The 25,652-nt window shown below is 40.3% G+C and overlaps 1 protein-coding gene across 1 annotated transcript in view; it reads right to left on the bottom strand.

Annotated features, from left to right (window-relative positions):
* The window catches only part of Wdr11 (WD repeat domain 11), a 43,670-nt gene that overhangs the window by 2,073 nt on the left and 15,945 nt on the right, over positions 1 to 25,652 (bottom strand). Inside the window, exons 11-28 of the mRNA XM_055608869.1 lie at positions 24,820 to 24,904; positions 20,582 to 20,688; positions 18,031 to 18,106; positions 16,459 to 16,567; positions 15,066 to 15,190; positions 14,497 to 14,644; positions 10,554 to 10,660; positions 10,110 to 10,224; positions 9,575 to 9,746; positions 5,823 to 5,931; positions 4,885 to 4,947; positions 3,981 to 4,046; positions 3,173 to 3,350; positions 2,685 to 2,780; positions 2,052 to 2,217; positions 1,347 to 1,444; positions 896 to 1,041; positions 102 to 181 (exon numbers count right to left, since the gene is read on the bottom strand). Coding sequence (XP_055464844.1) covers positions 102 to 181; positions 896 to 1,041; positions 1,347 to 1,444; positions 2,052 to 2,217; positions 2,685 to 2,780; positions 3,173 to 3,350; positions 3,981 to 4,046; positions 4,885 to 4,947; positions 5,823 to 5,931; positions 9,575 to 9,746; positions 10,110 to 10,224; positions 10,554 to 10,660; positions 14,497 to 14,644; positions 15,066 to 15,190; positions 16,459 to 16,567; positions 18,031 to 18,106; positions 20,582 to 20,688; positions 24,820 to 24,904 — 2,046 coding nt within the window. The remainder of the gene's footprint in view (positions 1 to 101; positions 182 to 895; positions 1,042 to 1,346; positions 1,445 to 2,051; positions 2,218 to 2,684; positions 2,781 to 3,172; positions 3,351 to 3,980; positions 4,047 to 4,884; positions 4,948 to 5,822; positions 5,932 to 9,574; positions 9,747 to 10,109; positions 10,225 to 10,553; positions 10,661 to 14,496; positions 14,645 to 15,065; positions 15,191 to 16,458; positions 16,568 to 18,030; positions 18,107 to 20,581; positions 20,689 to 24,819; positions 24,905 to 25,652) is intronic.

Below are 25,652 nucleotides of genomic sequence, written 5' to 3'. Positions count from 1 at the left end.
TAATATAATATAATATAATATAATATAATATAATATAATATAATATACCTCACTCATGTTACCTTTTCCCCACTGAGCACAAATGTCCTTGCAAAGGATATCTGTGTCCTCACTGATTTCAAATGCACCATACTTAAGACAGGCTTCCACAAACAAGGCAGCTCTATCGAAGTACCTCATGCTGATCAACAGAACAAAAATGAGTTAGTTCTCAAAAATAAATAACAAACAAATTAAGTCAGTTCTCAAGATCTTTCATAGGTGGGTGGAACCAAGCAAGCATTTCTGTCTGGAGCTCTGTACACATTTCTTGTGGAAATGGAGTGCTCCATTAGTCGCGCCAATAGCCCTCTACTCTAAGCCCTGCTCTATAAAGGAGAGGAGAGCAGACTTCTTCAAGTACAAGCTTCACTAGTGCTGAGTACTCTAAACCACTGTAATCCAGGCCCACCTACTTTTCTGAGTTATGCACACACTGCCAAGAGTTAGTAAGTCATCTGTCAGATTTGTCATCTCTCTTGCTGCCTCTAGTGTTCAGTGAGTCAGTCTCCTGCCAGAGTGAGATGTTCACTCCACCGTGCCATATCTACCTCTTACAGCCCTCAAGCCTTTTGCTCAGCCACTCTATCAAGGAAGACTCTTTCTTAACTGTCTATAGACTTCTGTATTCTTAAAATATATACCCTTTGGGTTTGGCATATATTAGATTCTAGAATAAATAACTAATGAGCAAAGATACCTCTATCCTGCTTTAGGTTCTTCTTCACAAGCCATTACTGTATCATTCTCTTTTCACATCACAACTGAGTACCACCTCCTCCATCACAGTACGAGACACTCTGAAGTAAGTGGCTCACCCAGCATAGCCTGAGTGGCCAGGGCACACATGACATACCTGTAAAGCGTCTCTGCCACACTGACAAAGCAACCCAGAGAGAGGAGGACCAGGAGGGCCTTGGACTTCTGATTGACTTGTGGAGAACAAAGGTGGTCAACCCACCGCTTCAAAACATCTGCACATTCTTCAGAATTTAACCTAACCTGAGAAAAGGGTTGTTCATGTTAGAATAGAAACATCCTGCACACTACAGAGAAGCAAAGTAAAGTGTGCCTCTGTGAAACAAGCAGCCAGGCTTTGCTTTGTTATTCAACCCAGAGGCTGTTTATCACAAACTGCCATCAGCCCCAGGCACAGAGGAGTCAGGTGCTTTCACTTGACTGCTACCAAGGCAAGCTGTCTTCCAATAAGGAGCAGCAGCAAAAATGCAATCAGAGGTGGAACTGCAAGTAAGCAAATGTCGACCAGCTTCAAAGGAAAAGAGAGGACACCTACTGGAAATGCTTACCTTTGCAAGCCATGCTGCCCGATTCCACTCGCCATATGTCTGCAGGTAGCGGCAGGCGTCTGCAGCTTTGTCTATCAGGCAGAGTAACTGAACGCCCTCTGGAATACAGAAGAACAGGCCCCTCATATGACCCTGCAGTGCTCTCTTTAACAAATCATTGAAAAGTAAAACCATGTTAGACTTTAGTCTTGTACTTAATTATCTCAAATAATGAGTATTCAACCTGGACCTAATAGGAAGGTGCTCTACTGAATTTTAAAATAAAATATTAGAACAGAGCTCTATAACCAGGAGTGGTAGCACATGCCTTTAATCCCAGCACTCAGGGAGGCAGAGGCAGGCAGATCTCTGTGAGTTCGAGGCCAGCCTGGTCTACCAAGCAAGTCCAGAACAGCCAAGGCTACACAGAGAAACCCTGTCTCGGAAAAACAACAACAAAACAGAGATCTACAATGTTACCTCTCAAGCAACCAGGGTAGTAAGTATAAACACACCCTAGAGCATGAATCAGGAAGGCACACCTCGCTCAAAACTGTAGGACCTATGCCTACTGTCACTGAAATCATTGTTTATGTTTAAAGTAAGCTCCACATATGTGACTGCGTTCATCCTATAAGCAGCACTAGTTTTCTGTAGCATATATAAAGAGACATGTCTTCAACAGCCCAACCCAGCACTGACAGATGCAGTTAACATGTGCCTTACCTGCCAACTTGCCATTGGCAATCATATTGGTTGCCACCAGCTTAATTGTGCTCTGAGAAGGGCCTGAAGAGGTGACAGTGGTGACCAAGCAAGCTTTCAGGGAGTCACAGTAATAGTGCTGGTTATCTGCACTCGTTTCCAACAGCAGCTGCACAGCTCTGTCTGTCTAGTAAGAGAAACATCTCCTCTAGTTACAAGAACATTTCCTTCCAAGAGAAATTTGTAATGCGGCACGTCAAAATCCACAGCCCACAGGTAACACTTTCAAAACATGCTCCTGGATGTTTTATCAACACACACAAACTAACGGAAGCACTGCATTTTGTCTCTAAGGCAAGCATAAAATCCGGCCTGGTATAGCTGCTGGGGACTGCCTACTTTGGCTCTGCACAACCCCGTGCAGCAAAACAAAACTAACAGCTGCTCTGTGTGTTACAGAAGCTGCAGCTGCAGTAAGCTAGCCATAGGCACGGGCCTAACAAGCTCTGAGAGTGTTAAAGAAAGGCTGAGTGTGAGCAAAGGCCATGCATTCAAGTGAGCACATGCACATGGATCTGTAAGTGTTTGTGTGTGTAACAATGCTCTGAAATCTTGATCAACTAACAACTCCAGGAAGCACCAAAACTGACATACCTGGCCCAAGAGCAGAAGCTGGTCTGTGCATTTCCGTGTGTGATCATAAGTTGACCGTTTTACTTCCTGTAGATTAACTCTTTCTAGTTGAAATTTCTAAAGTAGGAAAGAAGAAAGAAGAGAAGGAAAAAAGAAAGAAACAAAGAAAAAGACTGATTGATTTAGTCTAGCCCATCAAACTTTTTAAGTCAAGTAAAAAAAATTAAGATTTATTGAAAATTGAAGTGAGTAAATTAAAATGAGCCTTCCAAGTTAAAATTTAAGATAAAATTAAGACTATTTTAATAATAATTTTATGTGCATTAAAAACTTAAGAGTTTCCAAACTTTCAGAGACTCAGACCTTTCTCATACAAACATCCCTTAACACTTATTTCTAGGATGTGGACTTTAATTTGGGTTAAAAGTTTCCCAAATTTAAGACACTCAGGACAACCTCAATATGAAGGAGATATCTGTGAAAGTCTTTGTTCTAGAAAGCTGCAGCACCTGGAAATAGGTGTTCTCACAGAGCACGTCGTAGCAGATATCCAGTGGGTTGTTCGGCCTGTCCCGAGGAGCACCTTCTTTGGCTACCACTGTGTCCCCAGACTTGGCTTGGGACAAGCTGTGCAGGTAGTGGGCTGCCACTGTCCAGAAGTGCAGCTCTGACTCATCGCCATAAAGCCTGGGAAGGAGGAAAGCAAAGCCTCCATGAATCCACTCTCTTGGGCCTGATCAGGCTGCCTTGAGTGGTCTCAATACCAGGAACACAGTGTTCCACTTCAGAGTCCACCAGGAAAAGCATGAGCCTGGTTACTGGGTTCCCAGCAGCACAAAGCCTGACCACACAGACCCCTTCACACGCCACAGCTCTATGGGCCTGGTTTGCTAGTAGTATTGTGTTTGGGCATCAGCTTCACAGTAAGAGCTTCCAATAAAGGGTCAAAAATAATCTGCTACTTATTCTCTGGAACATGGAGGGAAATATCTTCATTTTAAGTGACTCTGCTGAGCATCAAGATGTACAGCTTATTGCTGTTAAAGGTAACTCATCAGCATGTTTATAAATACATAGTCTGAGGCTCACAATTTAAAATCTGCCTATAGGTGGAAGTTGGTATAGCACAGAAAGCCCAGATCTCATTTAAGATGTAACTTGATTTCCTGGTTTGTATTTACTCTTAAAATGGACTGTAAGTCCAATCTAAAGGAGGCACTTAGATTTTAAAACATGTTCACTTGTAATTTTTACAAAGCCTCAATAAAAGAAGTTAACTAGAAATTCTCTTACACTTGACATGTCAGAAAGCATTACCTGGAAACCAGCAGGCACCTCTGCAAGAGAGTGAATTCAGGATCAACCAGGAGTTTCTTTATGTCACTGCAGACAGGAACCCAGATGGAGGAAGGATAAACATTTCCAACCAAACAAAAAATAAAGAGATGTAACAATACAAGTTCAGAATTTCTAAGAGTGGTTACTTTGTCTTGGCTCCTAACTTCACAAGTGGAAGGATGCTGTCAACCGCACTGAGCACTAGGGGCCAGGACTTTGTAGTCTTGCAATACTTTGCTTGACTACAAGAGTAGAGATGCCACTATTGACATTATTCTTAAAGTCTACATTTTCCCAGTTAAAGACAAATGTTAATCTTCGAAAATTAAAGAAAAGTGAATAATTATCTTGAAATTGCCATTAACCAAGCACTACAACTTGTTAAACATCGTTATTATTATATGTGGCAGAGTCTAGATTTCAAAAATGTGCCATATTTTACCACAAACTTCATCTGCACCCCCATGTAATATAATTCTCAGTATTTATTTTTAAATGCTCATGGCTCTAAGAAACATCAATTTCTTAGCCAGAATTGTGCACTCCCGGCACCTGGCACAGGCTGTTTCAGAGTCGCCTGTGTTCTTTAGCATAGCTCCGTGAGGAATTCACAATGGAGCCTCACTACACAAAGCTTCTTTTGGTCTTGTCTGAGCACAGCCATTTGAGAGTCGGGAAATGGGTAGAGACTAATGCTCTGTCCCTATAATGACTAAAGTGGTCCTTCTAGCAAATAGGACTACAGAAAGGAACAAGCATATATCAACAGATGGTCTCTCTGTGAGCCATTAACACTTAGGAAAATAACTTTTTCCGTCTTAAAGGTCAAATTAATGTGTGTCTTTCCCATGTTCTTATCTTTAATGAAATACAGAGTGCTTACTTAGATAACGCATTCAACTGTTCTTGAAGGAGAGTCTTTATTTCTTCATTTTCTGGATAATCACTGTGCAGAAAAAAGGTTTGAATCATTCATTGTCTCTGCATTTAACGCCATATAGTTCTTTACTGAAAAAAGTTGTATTAATATAGAAATAACCATTTTATACCCTCTGGTTAAAATTTTGGCTACAGATCAAAGTAACGACAGTGTGTCTGAGACTTGCTGACCTTTTTCATGGCTATGTTTGTCTTATTGAATACAACAAGAAAATGAGCAACAAATATCCAAAAGTGGACAAAACTGGTTAGCTGACTCTAAGAACAGGTTTAGACTACTTGTAACAAAGAACCTACAATGAACAATGACTAGTGATGTGTTCTTCTGCCCTGTAGAATGGCCACGACAGTTTTCAGGCAATACTTAACTGCCTTAACAATAACAATAAAACTCACCCCACACCAACCTGTACACTGACATACAGTGCGTGCAGTTAACTGCATATTGAATTAGTAATTGCTAATGTGTCCCCGATTTTTTTTTTTTTTTTTTTTTGTCCAGTGAGGCAGGCACTGATTTTATAAACACACTCCACATTCCACAGTTTAGGAATTAGGACTGGCCCTGAACCTCCAGCATCTCTTGGCCCTCTGCACATTCATCCTTTTCCTCTATCACCATGCCCCCCTGTGTGACCATCACCCAGTCCTAAAAGCACCCTATGAACTCACAAGGCCTCACTGACCCCTTCTTCCATAGAGGACCCACACAGTAGTGAAAATGGGAGTAGAATAGGAATCCTTTTAGCATCTCTCTTTGCTTGGTTGGTTCTAAGGCTTCATTCCTTTTAAGCTCTGGACTGTGAGCCATAGCTAATTTTCATGAGTGTCCTTCAACCTCAAATAAATTATGCAAATAAAAAAAAAAATGAAGTTACTTACATGTGAGAAATGTCCAAAGAATATCGCCCATTCCAAGGCTGATGTAGTAAGAAGGCTTTCAAGGCAAGGGAGGCCCTTGGAACAAGGAGGTATGGGCACCACACAGGCTCTAGACAGCAAAGGAGTACTTCTCAAAAAAATGAACCTCAACAAAAGCTACAGACTTTTTATAGGGCAGTCAGCAGAGGGCAATGCCTAAACCTGATGCAGCCAGTTGCGTACTCCAGAGCAGAGATTCGCTACACTTGTTTGAGTAGTGCACTCTTGCTCTCCTTTTTAAAGTATCTGGAATGGTACAAAGCTCTATACTACTGAATAAAAGACTCAATATGACTCAACATATACCAATATGCTCATTTAAAAACTATTAAAAACAACTACATTCACCTGCAATGCCTGTTCCACAGACCTGTTTTTCTGAGACTATTAATCTAACATGGTCCATCTACCTATTAGAAGTTTGCTGATGAAGGGATTGGGTGTCCTCTGACCTGTGGCATTCCCAAGAATTCTTTGTTGAAGTGTTCTGGGCTATGGGATAATTTCCTATAGGCATGGCTCTTACCCTCGGCCCCCAACATGCAGCAGTTGCTTATTCGGACACTGCAGAACAAATAAGAGTTGGCTGTTTTGAACATATTCCAGTAGAGAGAAACAGGATCAAAGGCCCTACTACCTGGCAGCTACATTCAGCATCTCTCTCCACTGGGCTCCCCACCTTTGACTTAGTGTCTAGGCGCCTACTGGCTTTTACTCCCCAGTAACCTCCAGCTCCTATGGAGCCTTTCTTCCCTGTCCCTTGAACACACACAATTACCTAAATATGGGTCAAATGTTCCGTTTTCTTCCTCTTCTGATGTCTATCCCATTTGCCTTTCTGAATGAGGACTGAGCATCTTACCCAGGATCCTCCTTCTTGCTTAGCTTCTTTAGGTGTACAGATTTTAGTATATTCATCTTATATTATATGTCTAATATCCACTTGTAAGTGAGTATATACCATGTGTGTCTTTCTGCTTCTGGGATACCTCACTCAGGATGATCTTTTCTAGTTCCTACCATTTGCCTGCAAACTTTATGATTTCCTTGTTTTTAATTGCTGAGCGGTATTCCATTGTGTAAATGTACCACAATTTATGTATCCATTCCTCAATTAGGGACATCTGGGTTGTTTCCAGATTCTAGAGGGCCTCTGGAAGATTCCACCCAACAGGGTATTAAGGCTGATGCTGAGACTCATAGCCAAACTCTGGGCAGAGTACAGTGAATCTTATGAAAGAAAGGGGAGATAGAAAGACCTGGAGAGAACAGGAGCTCTACAAGGAGAGCAACAGAACCAAAATATCTGGGCAAAGGGGTCTTTCTGAGACTGATACTTCAACCAAGGACCATTCATGGAGATAACCTAGAATGCCTGCACAGATGTAGCCCATGGCAGCTCAGTCTCCAAGTGGGTGCCCTAGTAAGGGGAACAGCATTCCCTAGTTAGGGAAAGAGGGACTGTCTCTGACATGAACTCAGTGGCTGGCTCTGAGGCGGGGACAGCCTTATCAGGCCACAGAGGAAGACAATGCAGCCAGTCCTGATAAGACCTGATAGGCTAGGGTCAGATGGAAAGAAGTAGGACCTCCCCTATCAGTGAACTTGGAGAAGGGATTGGGAGGAGATGAGGGAGGGGACTAAGTAGATCTAGAGTGACTCAGATACACATAGCTGCTGCTCACATAAAATGTTATAAAATCTAAACAGGGCTCAAATATTTCTGCTGAAAAGCTGTTCTCTATATTATAACTATCCCAGTTTACTTTGCAATAAAGATAAACTACCAAAAATCTTAAAGAAAGACTTAGTGCTTAAAAAGGCAAAAATATCGTCGTTAACTATTTATAAAGATTATATTTGAAATAATATTTTAATATATTTAAATTAAATAAAATATTCATTAAAAAATCAACCTTATCTCTTTTTAGTTCATAAGATGTTATTTCTAGAAAATTTAAAGCAACACACATGGCTCATTATGCTTCTATGAAGCCATGTTGCTTTAGCAAACATGATTCTATGTGTCAAATAAAAATTAAATTGGAGATGAATACAGTGCTCAAGCTTTTCAACTTGAGGGTCAGAAAAGCTGAGAAATGTTTCTGCTACTATGTTTTTACACCTGAGAATTTTTCTGCTGATTCAATAAAGCACCTAAAATGCTACTCACAAAGGTCATTAGTTATTCCCTAAATATCCTGATAATTATATTCTTTTTTAAAACCTAGAGCCTTGTAGCTGGTGATACAGTAGTGTGATGAAAGAAAGAAGGCAAACACACTTACAGCCTAGGAAAGGCTCCTTTCTGTACCCTCCCTGGGAAGCTGGTGCCCAGCACGACCCTTCCACATCACTAGTTTAAAATTCACTTTACTGGCTGAGACTGTAACACTAGAGACTAAACTGATGTAATTTTTTTCTTCCTAATATTAGTAAAAGTTCAAGTATAATGAGTACAACATACAAGGTTAATATGATGGACTCCAGTTCTGTAGTCAGTTTCATTTAGAATACATTAAAGTGATGACAGAGCTTTTCAGAGTCTTTTTAAATAAAAGGTGAAAAAAAAATTTCCAAGGACTAGGACTGTATCTACTTCTTAACAGAAGTTGTAACTATTTTGTTTTGTAATTTTTAGATATCACCCCTAATATTCCCTCAATTTCCTCAGCGGGCCAAGTTTAAAGTGTGTGTTTCTGCTTTTTTCCCTTGGTGAGGAGGTCCTGACATCTCTGCAGAGCTGACAGATGACTCAAGATCAAGTATGGAAATGCAACAAGAAGCTTCGACTTCATCTGGTGACAGTCCCAGCTACAGAGACGTGCTAGTGTCATAGTGCAGTGTGCTGGGTCAGGGGATGACAAGAAGTAAAACACAGCACATGGAAGGTACAAGCACACCACAACACCAGAGCCATACGGCAGTGACCCCACCAACACCAGTAGCCGTGTAACAGGAGCCACCAATGCCAGCAGCTGTGCAGCGGCTACCTCAACAACACCAGCAGCAGTGCGGCAGCGACCCCAGCACCTCATGAAGTGAGGGCAGCTTACAAAGCCTCAGTCTCTCAAGTGTCCAAGAGTAACTGACTCTGCAGAGCACAGGCAAGTCTGAGTTGAGTCAGTAAAAGAATAAACATGGCGCTCAAGAAGTTTTCTACAAGTCAGAGAGCTAGGAATGTGCGTGGAGGACATGCCTAGAGGACACATGGAGCTGGAAGTCCTGGTCTACTCCAGTTAGGATCAGAACCACTGTTGCTCTCTGAAAGAGCATTCTCAAGATGAACCTCACTCCAACAGATGGGAACTGCCCTTTAAACTGATGGATGGATGGATGGATGGATGGATGGATGGATGGATGGATGGATATGCTTGCAATCTTATTTATTCTTTAGGAAAATCAAGTCATGCATGCAGAATTTTTTTTTTACTACATTTTTTTGTTCTTATAAAAAAACAAAACAAACCCAAAGCAACCACACAAGAAAGGAGCAAGATACTGCAATCCCCTAGTTTAGCTCTGCTTGATCACATGATTCACAGAGTGGATCTCCACTGATCCACAATGCAGGACATATAAAGCTTATTACTGAAAAGTCATTAGATGCACATCTTCCCAAGAGTCCTATGAAATGAAACAGCAGTCTCCCTCTCTCTAGATAATCAGAGCCTGTGACAACAAGCATCCTCTCAGGAGTATGACTTTCTTACCTATTAACTCCTGCTCATCCATTCTAAAACACGTAGACTTCATTGACATCTCCAGGACTCTGATGCACCCATCATCAGATGCCAAGATCACCTTATCTGATGTGCACCAGTCCACATCCAAAATACGAAAGGTCACATTTCTTCCACTTCTTAAACTACTCACCATCTGAACCTGTAAAAATGATTGACAGAAAATAAAGTTGTTTACCATTCTGGATTAAACGGTCAGGGGTTGTGTGGCAGAGGCCCAGACTATGTCTGCAAATGAATAGCCTCTGGCACTCGTCTCCCACATGTAGACTGCACTCCATCAGCCTCAATCACACTGACAACACTTAAAAAGTTAATCAATCAATCTGTCATGCTGTCTCACTTCCAACAGAAATATTCTGAGAGCAAAATTCTCCAACAAGTAATTTTTATAAGAAGCTGGACATACTTATTATTCCATTTTCAGAAAAAGTGGCAAACAGAATCAGTTCCCATGGCTGAAAGCTTCCTTTGGTTTACTGCCAGGCCACAGGGCTGGGCCTACCTCTTTAGTATCCCACACTTCAGCGCCATCATTATACATTGCTATTAACTTCTGATTTCCTTTGCCGGGTGCAAAACGAATCTTTCTCACCCAACTTCTGTGTGTAGGTATTCCTCTGAGGACAAAGAAATAAAATCACTAACATGAAATGAAATACTCTCAGTATGTTCACTATTTCTGATCAGGTGTGAGAATGGGAGAATCACTTTACATTCTTAGGAGCCACATGTGACAGGTAGGTCTACCATTAATACCTGCTGGAGCAAGATCCCAGGGTTTCTGCATAGTTGTCTGCAGATCAGTATCTACTGTGACTGACCAGAGCCTGGGTCATGACCAATCTTCCTCCAAAGTTTAGGTACCAAGGGACTCAAAGCTCTAGTTTATTGGTCCTATTTACAACTCTAAGTTTCTATCTGAACAAAGACTTCTCTTGGCTCCTACCTGGATACTCGGCCTTTCAAATCCCAGAAGTTTAGATTTCCATCCATATCTCCAAGTACTAATGTATCCCCTTTCCAAGCGATGCAAGTAATACTGCCCATGCTACCCTAGAAGCAAAAGCAATGAAACCACACATGAACTTCTCTACTGAGTGACCATTAGAACAGAAATATTTCCTTGTAACGATCAAATGAAATAAGAAAGACATTACTTATAAAGCACTTACTTTAGTCTGAATGCCATCAAATCCTAAAACTCTGAACACTGAAAAAGCCACTGCATATCAACTATGCTGAAACAGGACACTTCAACCTGATAGATATTCAGTTATCTAAACTGCATCTACAGAGATGTATATTTTTGGAAGAAATACTTTAGGAAAAAGAAAATTTCAGGATGAAAAAAATAAACTTCATTCCAGAGAGCTAACTCTAATTTATCTCTTTACAAAGGTTAATGAATTTATTCCAAGGGAAACTCAATCACCCTCATAACTAACTGTGTCTTCTGAAAAAGAAGGTTCAGTACTTTGTTGATACAGTATTGTAAGAGGTGAGCATAGTAGGAGAATCTACAACCCAGAGTCACAAGGCAGGTCAGAGGGCAGGAGCACTTGTGCTCTGTCATCAGACTGCCCTACTGGGCTTGAGTTCCAGCTTTACGTCTTAACAAGGCATGGGACTGGGGTGTGCTTATTTAACTTTCTGTGCCTTGGGACTATTGTTGGTGGAGTCAGGTGCTGGTAGTAAATCAGCTAAAGCCCTGAAAGCAACGTCTGCTACACTGTAAACACAGTTCCTGTTAGTATTAAATAATGTTACTATTTACTGCTTCTCCACTCACTAAAAGAAACCTTGCTTTGCAATTACAAAACAATAAAAATATTCAGAGGGCCTCTATACTACAGAAAGGTCAGGAACGTGCCAATGCTCAACAAAATGACCAGCTGCCTTCCTAACTATTATATATCACAGAAACTAAAGGAAAACAATTAAAAATCAACATTAAAATAAACTTAATAACAAAAAACTTACATTAAGTACATGAGATTCTGTGTAATATGAAGCAACGCTCTCAGATCTTATTTCCATTTCTCTGAAATTTGAATGGAATGTTTAAGAAGAGTTTGCCTTTAAGTTTACTCTGTCTTGAATACTTTCACATTTTAAATCGTTGCTTTTCACATTTAAGAATGAGAGAATTATACGTTAAGTTAGCCTACAAATTAGTGTTGCTGTGTTAATTCAATTGTGCAGACAAGCAGACCTTCTCCTGAAGTGCTGAGGGACGTGTGACCACGTAGAGATGCTGAGGTGCTTCTGGAAAGCCTGCTGTGCTCCCCTGTGGCTCTAAACACCCTCTGTAGGGTGCTCGCTGCCGCCTGCTGCTGTGCTGCCCACGTGCCAGGCAGGAAGCACAAACTGCAGACATTCATTGTCTCATTCTTTCTGTTTCCAAGATAGAAGGCAGCCACTGGGATCACACATACACACTGTTCAAAATACACAGAGCGTTCTTTTTCTTATTGCCATTTTATGTACTTCATAGTTTGGAGGCCAAAATCCAAAGTGAAAATTTCAACTCAAAATCAATGTTTAGAACTTTACATTTGAAAAAACAGTAAGGAAAATACTGGATCAAAACAAACAAAACCCTTTTTCTACATATTACACTATAGCCACTGAAAAAATTTCAGAAATAATAAATAATAAACCAAAATCAATTTTCATACACTATATAGGTATCAACCCTTCCCTAAACATAACATTCTCTGAAACGTATACCAATCCTACAAAGGCTGCAGGCTTATTAGTACAGTCATTCCTTCAAAGACTTGTATTCATTTGAAATAAAAGAATTCAGCAGAATAAAGAGAGTTGTTAAACTCTGACTTCAAGACCCCACAAAACAGAGGCAAAGCATTCTGAGCTGTGTGGCATGACTACCTTGAAAAGGCATTTCAATGAACAGCCCTGTCCTGAGCTGGCCAGTGCTTGGATGGTAAAGTCACCAAGCCTGACAACCCTGAGACTTGGGATCCTTTTGTTGGAAAGAAAGGATTGACTGCTAACAAGTTGTCTTGTGACAGCCACATGGATGCTGTAAATAATAACGCAATAAATTAGAAAACAAAACCTCCTGTCCAAAGTTCAAAGCACTTCTTTAGCATTAGCTGGAAGGCCTAGTGTTTTGAGTTTTTAGCCCCTTTATATTCTAGCCTCAGTGTGAAGCTACTGGAAAGTGAAGGGACCAAACTATTTGTAGGTGACTCTGTAAGAGCATCTTTCCTGAAGTTCTAAAAGAGGAGCTATGTGGAGGCTAAAGTTACACAATGGGGTCTTCCAACTTTTAGTAGCATTAGCTACAATGGCTTTTCTTTGCATACATTTGTTACTTTCTTATTATAAACACCAAACATCAACTTCCTACATTCATATTACAAATCCATCCTTTCAAAATGTTATGTGAGACAACACCAGATGTACTTACAAGTAGATATTACCAAGTCTCAGATATGACTTATTGTATGCTATAATATGAAAAGATTCTGATGTTAACTTTGGCTTTAGAATAAAGGTTTTAGGGAAATTTCTTCAATTCTTTGTCAATACAGGAAACCTAGTAGCTAGCCTCTAAAGGACTCCATCTACTCAAGGGCCACAACAGTCACGTCCCGCAGGCCTGAGTAGGCCTGAGCCAAGGACTGCAAAAGTGACAGAGTCTAACTTCTGAAAGCAGGCCATATGATCTGGCTATCTTGAGTCACTCACTTGAAGAGAAGTCAGTCACCAAGATTAGAGGTGACACAAGTATTTGAAGAAACACTTGGCTCTCCTCCACCCCCCAAAAGCCATGTGATGGCGCCATCTAGGAAGGGATACCCGTGATAGCTAGGCTTTATGTAAACTTGACATAGGTGAGGGTCATCTGTGAAGAGGGAACCTCAACTGAGAACATGCCTCCAGCAGATTGGCCTGGGGAGATTATCTTATTGATGATTGATGTGTGTCCCAACTCACTGTGGGCAGTGCCATCCCTGGGCAGGCAGTCCTGGGTTGTGTAAGAAACCAGGGAAGGCAAGTCATAGTGAATAAGCCAATAAACGGCATTCCTCATGGCATCTGTTTCCGCTCCACCCTGACTTCCTTCAGTGGTAGTTTGTGTACCTACACCTGAGAGGTGTAGGAGGAAATAAGCCCTTTCTTTCCATAGCTATAGCCACAGTGTTTATCACAGGAAGAGAGACTGTCTTTCTGCCCCATTTACCTTTAAATGACTGCAGCTAGTCATTTACTGAGACACTTTAAATATGGGAATCAGCTTTCTATAGGCCATCTATTTTTAGAAAGAAGTTTTAATTAAATACACATTGTTTGAAATCCCCTTTATGCCTCCATTTAATTGTAATCTGTAATGGTTAACAGTTTATTAATTCATCTATTAAAAGCAATCTGTAAGATGTATGCTGATGCTAATTATTAACTATAATTGATTCCAAAGGCCAAAAAAAGATACCCACAAATGAGTAAATATTAATACCACTACACTTACAGCCTGATTACAATTATCCCAAACTAACCAAGTATTTCATGGAAATCCATGAATAGAAACAGATGGCTGCTGATGCTAAGTTCCAAACATGGTTCTGTCACAATTCAGCCATGAACCTTGGAAAGTCCCTTCCTGTCCTCAGTTTCATAAGCGGACAGAACTAATTCCTTTGAACCGACACTGTGGGAAGATGGAACAGTACATGTGATCTGAGATCACAGTGGCTATGGTATTCTGCAGGGAATGGACCAACTTCAATCGGCAATGACTTCTCCTCAAATAGTAACATTTGTTTTATGTGGTTTTTCTGGGATGTTTCCTTAACTATGTCTTCATTGGATAACGATCCCTGCCCACACGCCATAGAGATGTACTCGAGGCCAACACTCACGTCTGGTGGAATCCGGGCACTGTCTTTCACAGAGTTTCCTTCAACAGTGAGATGATAGACTTGGCCATCATTGTCAGTAAACACAAAATGCTCCCGAGCAGAGATGTTCTGACTGAGTTCAGACTTACTTTCTGCCTCCTGTAATAAACTTTAAGATAGAAAAAAAGATTTTTTTTCCCTAGAGTAACACCCATTAATACCCACCATATGGATGCATTTACAGGAAGTCCAAGGCCATTTAAAAACCTCTATAGGTTAGTATAATAATCCAGGGATCACAGTCCATTTTCTGGGAAGGTGACCATTTCTATCCGGATCAGTGTTCAGTTGCATTTCGACATTCATGGGATAAAGGTGCTGGCTTGATAACACCCATGGCTGCTGACAGGTCAGTAGCACTGCATATTACCGACAACACTGAGCACAAGAACAACAAAGCTCAGCACTGACCACATGCTCAGAAGTGCAGTCTAACACGCTACCAGAGATGCCCTGTGTGGCATCCGTCAGGTTCTCTGCCAGGACATGGGCTGTGCAAAGGTCTACCAACAGGGGACAGAACACTGTACCTGATCACAGATGACTCCACAGCACCCAACTCTGTGTCCGAGACGACAGTCTGGCGGGCCATGGCCTCCCGTGTGGCAAGCTGCTTCTTTCTCAGGCTCTTCAGGTTGTGAGATGGTGACCATTCCTGCACAGCAGACATACAGACATGCCAGGCTCCCTTCTAGCAAAGTCTGCTCGGAGCAGCTGGGCACAGCCACTTACTATCAGCACACAGCTGATTCCCAGGAAAGGACACTGTTTAATGGCAACCTTCTAGAAGTAGTTTTTCATGCTTCCTTGAATTCCACTACAGTCCTGTACATTCCCACCCATACAGGTTAGCTTAGCGAATCAAGCTTTTTACCAGGCCCATTCTCAGGCACAGGTGCTCACAAAGCTGCTCATTTACATGACTACCCTTACACCTTCACCTTTTCAGATGAGCTTAATCCACTATCATCTCATGTAAAAGTTCCTTTTCTATGTATAATTTATGTGTGTGTTTTGCTGTATACATGACCGTGCACAACATGCATTAATGATGAATAGTTGTGAACTACCACGTGGGTGCTAAAAATTGAACACCAGGCACGCCTCTGAAAAAGCAGTTAGTACTCTTAGCTGCTGAGCTACGTCTCCAGCCCTGTCCTATAAAAGTTCTTAAAACGTGGTTACTGTGCACGTGACTATTCCTAAGACAGTAGTCTTCCTTTCTTCTGCTGTCCAGCTTAGGATGTATAAAATGTGCTGCCCTCCTACTTCTGCCTCTCCAGTGCTGACATTTCAGGGTGTGCTCCCATAGCTAATTCTCACACGCATGAGATCCTAATTTACATGAATAGTGCTGTGTTACAAACCATTCTGTTTCTTATTCTTTTTTTTTTTCCTTCATTAGAGTAGAATAATGTTTGTCTTGAGGGTCTAAGGACTCTAGTGAGAGGCCCAAGAGTAGAGAAAAGGGAGAGTAGGCGGTGCTTAACATGACAACCTAAAAAGTAAAAGGTGAGAGAGTTTTCTTTTACACCCACCTCTTAGACTAACTATTCTTTTTGATTTGCATATGACTATATTGTGTATTTGGCCCCCCAAAACCCATGGGTCTGTTCCAAACTCTATTGATCAGAAATGGCTCCATTTCCTCTTCTTATGTAAATAGGACACTGGTTTTATTTCTATGGCTTTAAAAAAAGTACTAATAGCTGATATCATAGCCAACTTTATATCTTTTTATTTCAAGAATGACAGCCATCTTCTTTCATACATATATTTATTATGTTCCTCAAGTTATCCAGACATTAATACATTTTAACAAGAAAATACATGGCAGGAATGATATTAATCCAAGCCACAGAAAAGTAGCTACAACACAGATCGGTACTCAATGACTTACCAATGAAGTTATAGCAAACTTACCAATGCAGTTATAGCAGGGAAGCTTCTCGACATTTCTCTAAGAAGGGTGCAAGTTCTAATATCCCACAATTCCAGGGGTTTATCTTTGAAAACAACTGCCAAATACTGCCTAAAATAAATAACAACAACAATAACAAAAAAAAAAAAATCTATCAAAAAGATCTCTGTTGATACAATGCTAGGTAGTGTCTTTAAGAGGCAGGCCCTCTGTGGTAGACACCTGTCCTGTTACCTGTTTTCTCCTACTTCCAATGTCCATCTCATTTGCCTTTCTAAGTGAAGATTGATCATCTTACCCTAGGTCCTCTTTCTTGTTTATCTTCTTTAGATATACAGATTTTAGTATATTTATCCTATCTTATAGGTCCATCCACTTATAAGTGAGTATATATTGTGTATGTCTTTCTGCTTCTGGGATACCTCACTCAGGATGATCTTTTCTAGATCCCACCATTTGTCTACAAATTTCATTATTTCCTTGTTTTTAATTGCTGAGTAGTATTACATTGTGTAAAAGTACCACAATTTCTGTATCCATTCCTCCATTGAGGGACATCTGGGTTGTCTCCAGGTTCTGGCAGTTACGAATAAAGCTGCTACAAACATGGTTGAGCAAATGTCCTTGCTGTGTATTTGAGCATCTTTTGGATATATGCCTAGACTCATAATCAAACCTTGGGCAGAGTGCAGGGAATCATATGAAAGAAGAAGTTAGTATGACATGGAGAGGACAGGAGCTCCACAAGGACCAAATATATCTGGGTACAGGGATCTTTTCTGAGACTGTTTCTCCAACCAAGGAACATGCATGGATATAACCTAGAACCCCTGCTCGGATGAAGCCCATGGCAGCTCAGTATCCAAGTGGGTTCCCTATTAAGGGGAACTGGGACAGGGCTCATGTGTCTTAGGTTGGCCTTGAACTCATGCTTACTGTCTTTCTCCCCATGGCTTGCTCAGCCTGCTTTCTTATAGAACCCAGGGCTACCAGCCTGGTGATGGCAACACCCACAATGGGCTGGGCCCTACCACAATCACTAATTAAGAAAATGCCCTTTAGCTGGATCTTATGGAACCATTTTCTCAATTGAGGTTCCCTCCTTTTAGACAGCTCTAGATTGTGTCAAGGTGGTCTAAGACTAGCTAGCACAGCCAGTTTTATGAATTGATAAAATGTGTTTTCCTAATAAAGACTGTGTCTTGTATTCTTGTGTCCTTTTGAGCATGGGGTTATTGTGAAAGATCTCATTTTCTTTGTATTCCACTTAGGTTCATTTTATTCCCAAAAGTCTTTTGAATTTTTTGTTCCAAGAAAAAAATACAGGTAAAGTACGGTTACTGAAAACAAGAAAAGGGAGGTGAAAAGGAAATCAAAAAGAACAGAGTATCTCAAGGCTGTCTTCCACATCTGTGGTCAAATACGTTTTTTTATATGGCCACACAGAACTATTTGCTATTACTAACAAATTCTAGGAATATTTAGCATACCCCTACTTTCTTAAAAGTTAAAACACAGCTCTGTGTTTTAACTTTTGTGAGATTATACTGTAGATAGTGTAGGTTGGCACTTACTTCAAGTGAGACACTTTGATCATTTCAATGGGTGATTCATCGTTGCCCCTATCACCACGAAAAGCAGTGTTCCTTCCTTCAATTGAAAAACGAGAAGGTGAACAGCACGCACCACAGAGAAGAACAAGAAGCCCTACTACTTGCTCCGGCCAGCCATGCTCTCCGCCTCCTGTTCATTCAGTCTTTTGCTTCAAAGCCCATCCTAACAGGTACATTTAAAAGGGTCTTAAAATATGAAAAATTCCAAAAAAAATATCAATTACATAAAAAAGGCATTTTAATGTTATATAGTTTCTTAAATTCTGTAATTTAACTAGAAACTTTGAGATAGAACTCTAAAGGGTATCTGTGGCCTGGTAGTGATTCACTGTGCATTTAAAGTCATAGAAGACACACCCATGTTTTCAAATACTGATTAGTTGGGAGAAAATAACCTCTTGAAATAAATATTTAAGATTTCTTATCCTATGTACGAAGTATTAAATGAAATATCTGAGCACATTCCTAGCAACATGTCTTTCTGAGAGAAATTTGGGAGTTATAACTATATGCTGTATTAGTTAAGTGCAAAAACGATAACAGTTTTCAAAAATAAAAACAAATTTTACCTTTCATCTGAACAAATATTAATAATTTTAATACCGTCTTGTAATATTTTTTACTTACATTGAATTAAAGAGAGAACATAATGGTTGAAAAACAACTGAACACACCTACACACCCTTGCTCCTGCTGGCAGCAAGTGCAACCCAGGCTCCAAAAATGGGCCTTTCTAGAATCTGCTAGTATACTAACCTCTAGGGCAGTGGTTTCAACCTGTGGGTCACAACAAACACCTTGGGAGGAGGGGATGTCAAATGACCCTTTCAAAGGGGTCCCCTATGACCACCGGAAAACACAATATTTACATTACGATTCATAACAGTAGCAAAATCACAGTTATGAAGTAGCAATGAAAATAACTTTATGATTGAGGGTCACCACAACATGAGGAACTGTATTAAAGTGCCGCAGTGTTAGGAAGATTGAGAAGCACTGCTCTAGAGCATCCAGCTACAACCTGAGTGTTCACAACTCTCTCTCCAGGAAACCAGCAATTGTTGATTATTACAGACAAGAGAAACCTACAACAAAAAATTCTAAATTAAACAACAATCCTGCTGAAGAAAACAGATGGGGATTTTAAAAAACATTAATGACTAATAATAGTATTGCTCAAGCTCTAGGATATGGCATTGCTTTAGAGAAAGTCTGAGCCAGTAGTTCTAGAAAAAGGACGCCGGGACCTTAAGTCCTCAGGTAGGTCACCTCCTGATATTATAGCAACAACTGGAATATGGGCAATGGCCGACTCTTTAATACCAACAATATTCAGAAAAACAAACACTCCTCACACCTACACATCATTATTATTTGAAATCATTCGGAAATACTGATTTTACTGTGGTTTCCTTGTTTGTTTGGGTTTTTTGAGACAGGGTCTCACCATGTAGCTCTGGCTGGCCTGGAACTCAATGAGATTTGGCCACCATGCCCAGCTACTGCATTATTTTGAAAAAACTCACTTATTTGAAATCACTGTCTTTAAAATTCATGTGCTATTACAGTTTTAAGTTCTTCCTGAAATGCACTGAATTCCATGCTGTAATAATTCTGAACAAGTTACTTTACTGGAATGCTTTTTTTATTTATTACATTGAGTTATGTATTGTGTGTTTGAGTTCGTGAGTGTGCACAAATATTCAAATATTCAGAAAAACCCTCATTTGGGTTACCTACGGAGCCCTCTCCCAGATTAAGAAACCCTCTCCTATGGACAGGGCTCATGTGTCTTAGGTTGGCCTTGAACTCATTATGTAGCTGAGTGTCTTCCTCCTCCTGAGTGCTGGGCTCAACTCCTGGTCTGTGTGGTGCTAGAGCTAGAACTCAGGGCTTCCCCACACTGGCAACACTGTGTGAATGCAGCTGCATCCCACATGTTTTCTATTGCAAACTATTCAAGTTTCCCTCATTCACAACCTTCAGCTAGAAACAATTTTAAATTTAAGCATTTAAAAAATCATTGCTAACCTATAAAATTTCTAGAGGCTTCCTACAATGGTCCAAACTCTCAGCAGAGGACCTAAAAATGCAACTACAGAGAAAGCTTAAAAATTGATCTTTTAGAGGGCCAGTGAAATGGCTCAGCGGGAAAGGAACTTTCCATTTGTTCAATCCGAGGATCAACATGGTTAAGGAACTGACTCCCACAAGTCGTCCTCCTCTGCACGAATGCTGCTGTCCATAACACACTGCAGGAGTTGTGGGTTCAGCTAATGGTTTCCACTTACTGTGTGCTGCACCAACCTGTACTTATGTACATTCTTGTGCACATGAAAGCAATGCTGTGGCTTTCCTAGGGCAATTATTCCAGAACCAAAGAAAGCCCTAGTTAACGGGATGTAAGAACACACACCATAGTGAAAGAAAACGCTGAGAAAATTTTATGTAAACAGTGTCTTCCAACAGCATGACACAGCACTCGAATCTTTTAGTAAGGTGACACACAGACCTGTTGGGAGATCAACCAGCTGAAGTTCATTTCTTACTAGCCCCATGTTGTTTGGGGTTGAAGCAGCAAAGGAGAGAAAACTGGTCAAGCTTGTCCATTCAATACCCCTAGAAAGCAAACAAATTTTAGTTTTGTATTTTTTTTTTCATTTGAAAATTTTATTTGAAATTTTATTTTGAAAATTTTAGTTGAAAATGAGGGTTTTCCTAAGACCGCATTTTATTACATAATGTAATAAAGAATGACATTCATACCTTTTTAGCCCACATTACTGCATATTCTGAAGCAAGTGAAATTTGGTCTAACTAAAACTTTATATCCAAGTGTAATGACAAGACAATTGTTAAGATAGATACTAAAATGCAGTGAGGAAAAAACACTTCACAGTCATTTTCAAGGTCCTAAGTGCTTAAAACAAGCAGCACAGAAACACTCACTAAAGAATTCTTAAAGTGACTACTGGGAGTGTTATCAAAATTCCCATCTGCAAAACTAGAGCAAACCCTGATGGAGCAGAGTCTGCCTTCAGCTCTCAGCTGGAGGAGGAGACAGACGCTGAAAAGGTTCCATCACACAGAGAACACACGGGCTCAGTGAGGGCCACCCACAGGACAGCATGTGATGCCTTGTCCACAGGGGGCCGACAGGTGAGCATGACACCCTTTCTCCCATGTAGTAAATAGTAAGGCCGGCTAGGACACAGTATAAAGCTGGGTCCCATTTACAGTTGTCCATCAGTATTTACAGACCGCTGTTTGCCATGTGAATGTGGTGCCTATGGCTGCTCTCATATACAATGGCAGACTTGAGCAGCTTGAGAGGCTTCGGGATCTAAACTCTTAAGCCTCAAAACGTTATTACTGATCCTTTATGAAAAAATGTTTATTGACCTCTGAGCTACAGCAATCTGAATGCAATCACTAGATTTGCATGAGATACTTTTTTTCTGTTTTGCTTTTTTCCAAAGTAGTACAATTATCTCCTGTGTGTATAAGTTCCTGTTTGCAGCTTTCAAAACTATCAGACATTTGCCTCAGCCAAGCTTACTTGCTTACCCGCTGTTACTTATGTTCTTTTTGAGACAGTCTTGCTCTGTATTCCAGGCTGACCTCTAGTACACTATGTAGCCCATGGTCATTCTCCTGCCTCAGCCTCCCAAAGGTGGGGTTACTGGGGTTAGACACCATAGTTAAGTCTTACCTGCTCTGTTAGCTACAAACATTTTCCTCATTGGTTCCTATGTACTCGTGTACTTGTCTTTTGGCAGAAGGACACTATTATCCACAGGGAGCTAAAAATAACAGTTGAAGCAGTAGCAATAGCTCTGACAGCTAGGATTACAACCATTTCAAAAAAAAAAAAAAAGCTGTACAAAACACTCTGATTAACGGCTGTTTGAAATGGGTACATTAATTTCTCTCCTTTCTCCAGATACACTGGAATAGACTGACTCTAGTACTTGCTTACCCTCCGCATCCCAGTCTCATTAGATACACAGAAACATTATTGAGCGCACACAGGACAGGATATTATCACACTCATGGTTAACACAGCCACTCAGGAACTCAGCAGAACCTGCAGGAGCTGCTTATCTGTAATTTGGCAGTGTGACCACGTTGCTTTTGAACAGAATACTTAAGAATACCTTAAGTAAAGCAAAATCAAGCTGGATTTCAAAGTGGATCAGATAAGGAAGGGGTTTGCTGTCAGAAGAAAAGAATTAAAAACTCCTCTCAGACACAGCTGAGCTTCACACTGCCCTCGGGATTAGAATGCTGTTGTCCAGGCTTAACTCTATCCTGAATATGTGAAGGACTAAGAACAGCAGCTCATTCCTGATATAGGGTTCCTCTGATCTTTTTGGTAGGATCCCTAGCCACAGAACAAATGTAATCTTCGAATTCATCATCAGATTGCTATGGGTTCACAGCTGAGTATGCTGGGCATCTCTACACAGTACAACACAGAGGCTACTTCTCAAGGATGGGAGCACACAATTTTGAAAGACCCTAATCCTAAGATTCTTCTGCAAATTTTCAGGTAAACAACAAGCCATTTCATTCTCCACAAATACTTCAATGTAATCCTAGCAATATTAATTCAATCCATGTCTATACAAACTACTGTTCTTAAGTTCTTCGTAGTAGCAGAACACTGCTTTAAACGCATCCCACTAGACAAAGATACAAACTAATGACCTAACAGAATCAATCATCCCACTTTCTAACTTCTGTATCTGCCACTAGGTTATAAGGAGAAAAGCCTCCAATTATAGTTTTTCAGAAAATGTCCAATAACAGTGCAACATTCCTTGTAAAACACTGAAACATGTTCCCTGTGCCCTCTCCCCCATGACTCTCATCATTCTATAGTGTCTGGCCATATGTCTACATACATTCAAGAGCAAAAACAACTATCTAGGAGTTAGCCTTAATTTGCATATGAAAAATCAAGAATACATTTGGGTTTATTGCTAATAGGTTCAGAACTTTTTATAGCACATCTGTGAAATTTTCATAATGGTTTTAATTGTAATACTAAGCTACATTAATTGAAACACAAAGACAGCAGCATTTTAGCATCCTCTTGAGTAACGACTTTGAATATAAAGTGAATTACCTTCAAAATGTCAACAAAGAGGTACGTTCATAAGAAAAGTGGGCACCTGCATAGGACCATTCGCAGCACTCCTCTGTGTGAGCGGCATATGCCCCAGAGTATTCAAGGTCCAGAAAACACTTTCAAGACGACATGAGCAAAAATAAGACCACAGTACGTGCAAGTACGTGGCAATATGCATACCCTGACTCTGGGACAGATGAGTTACTGAGGTTCAGAATCCAGAAACTAGTGACAACATGCATGATCTTCTGGAAGCTCATGTCAAATTCTCAGCATGATTCTTGGCTCAGTCAACATTTAATTTTATTACCATCATTAAATCCAATCAATGGATTTCTTAACAGGAGACCTGGAACGCAGACCACAAAGACCATAGCTGGGGGTCTAGAGTGAATCCCATCCACCATTTTCCTAGGCTTTGCATTACTCGGTTTCTTTGTCTATCCATTAGAAAGGTGACAGCACCTACTTTTTAGGGTTGTCAATGAAATGATGGACACAACATATTGACACAGAACAGAATCTTCTTAGAACAAGTAACTGGTTAGCAGTGCAGAGTTCTGATTGGTTCGTGTCAGCCATAAAAGTAGCTATAGTGCAAAAAAGATAAGGGTAAAAGGAAACGTAGACAGGAAAGGAAGAGAAAGGTAAGACACAAAAAAACAGTGGTAGCAGAGACCACTGAAAGAAGTGGCCGAACGGTCAGCTGAGGCCCTGCGCCCAAAAAGACACAGTGCCACAGTACCCCAAGTTCAATGTCTTGAAGACATTACTATTTATTTAAATGTGTTTGCAGAGACACTGGAGAGACAGCAAAAAATACTTCCCTGGGCTGCACCACAGGCAGTGCTCTTGAAAGAGATTGCTATTGTAATCACAGTTGTGATACTCACAAGGTTAACCTTGCTCCACCTAGAAAACATTTATACTAAAGTATGCTTACTAGATTCACCTAGGCTTTCACACAAGATTAACTTACAAAACGCAGAACCTGTTTTGTATGTTCATTAGATTATTAAAGCACTGGGCATTTTACATGTAGATGTACCTTCTGTAGTGAATCAGTCATGGGCAGAAAAGGGAAACAGTTCCACATTCAAACAAAGATGTGGCGTGTGTCTGAAGAAGCACCCTAAAGCAGACATAGAAGCATGCCCACAGCAGCACCCTAGAGCAAATGCAGGAGGTTCTCAGCTCCTAATTTAGCCATCTCTGAGAAACCTCTCCACACACTGTACTCACACCGATACTGCATCTCCAAATCAAATAAATGCTTCTCAGTTTGTGTCTTTTCTGGTGATATTCAACTAACAATTAAAAATGACTTTATTCAACTTTACCATGAGCAGTCCTGACAGATCTTAATCAAACTAAGAAATAAGCTAGATAAACCTGGCAACATAGTGATTTCCAGTGAGAAAAGCGCCTGGAATCAGGAGAAATTCACAAATGCCTTGCCCTGTATAAAGTAGACAATGAGTGTCCATTCCTATGTCCACTAGCGAGGTGCACATTTGTCATTCAAATGCAAGCAGTCACTGCTGCACACACCGCTGCAGAGACTCCTCAGAGTTTCTTCTAGGATTGTCAGTGTCTGTGATCTCACAGGTACTCACTTGACTTCACAGGAGTGCACACTTAACTCCTTGTGCAGCAGGCCACTGGTGAGGTGGTAAACCAGGACAGAACCGGTACTTGTACCTTTCCAAATGATGGGAGAGACAAGGGCTAATTTAGTAGGAGTGTCAATTTCAACAATCGTCTTTTGTTAACTTTATCTTCTACAAAAGAATCCAAATTATATACGTAAAAAACAAAATGAGTAAGGAAAAAAAATGTTTCCTTTCTCATCAAAATGGGGCTAATCTCATAAACTCTGTAATCTTAACTAACTTCAGGGACATATTATCTAGTATCAAGGACATAAGACTTCAAAATATATATAATAATTTACATGTACTTACAATTTATATATACCTATCAATATACATAATAATTTAAACTTTTCTACATGTATACATTGATATTTTTGAGGCTCAGAATGTTTATTATAAAAACAACTAACCTGAGCTCATTAACCAGAATGTTCTATTATGGTTTGTCTCCTTTTAAACAAGTCATGACAAGACAATCATACAATGATGTGATTACATGTGATTTCTGAAGTTAAAGGAACTTTGGCTCAGGCCTTTGGTTAGCTGTTTACCCGATACTGAAGCTGCAGAAAATCTAATTTTAGAGATTAAATGTGCACAAAGCATGGAGCCCAGCACTCGGTTGCTGGTGTTAACTTGGTTAATCAGCATTTCTACTACTGTACTAAATGATAACTCATAGCTATTGCTATTCCTCAAGCTTTTTGACTGTCCCAGACAGTCCCTGATATTTCAGAAATGTGTTGACAGAGATAATCTCAAGCACAGGAAAACAAGATAAAAAATATTTTAAG

The sequence above is a fragment of the Psammomys obesus genome, unplaced genomic scaffold (genome assembly GCF_907164565.1).
Source record: "Psammomys obesus unplaced genomic scaffold, mPsaObe1.curated_primary_1811, whole genome shotgun sequence".
Taxonomy (NCBI): Eukaryota; Metazoa; Chordata; class Mammalia; order Rodentia; family Muridae; genus Psammomys; species Psammomys obesus.
Note: the sequence above shows the minus strand (reverse complement) of the source record. Positions and strands in the feature narration are given on the sequence as shown.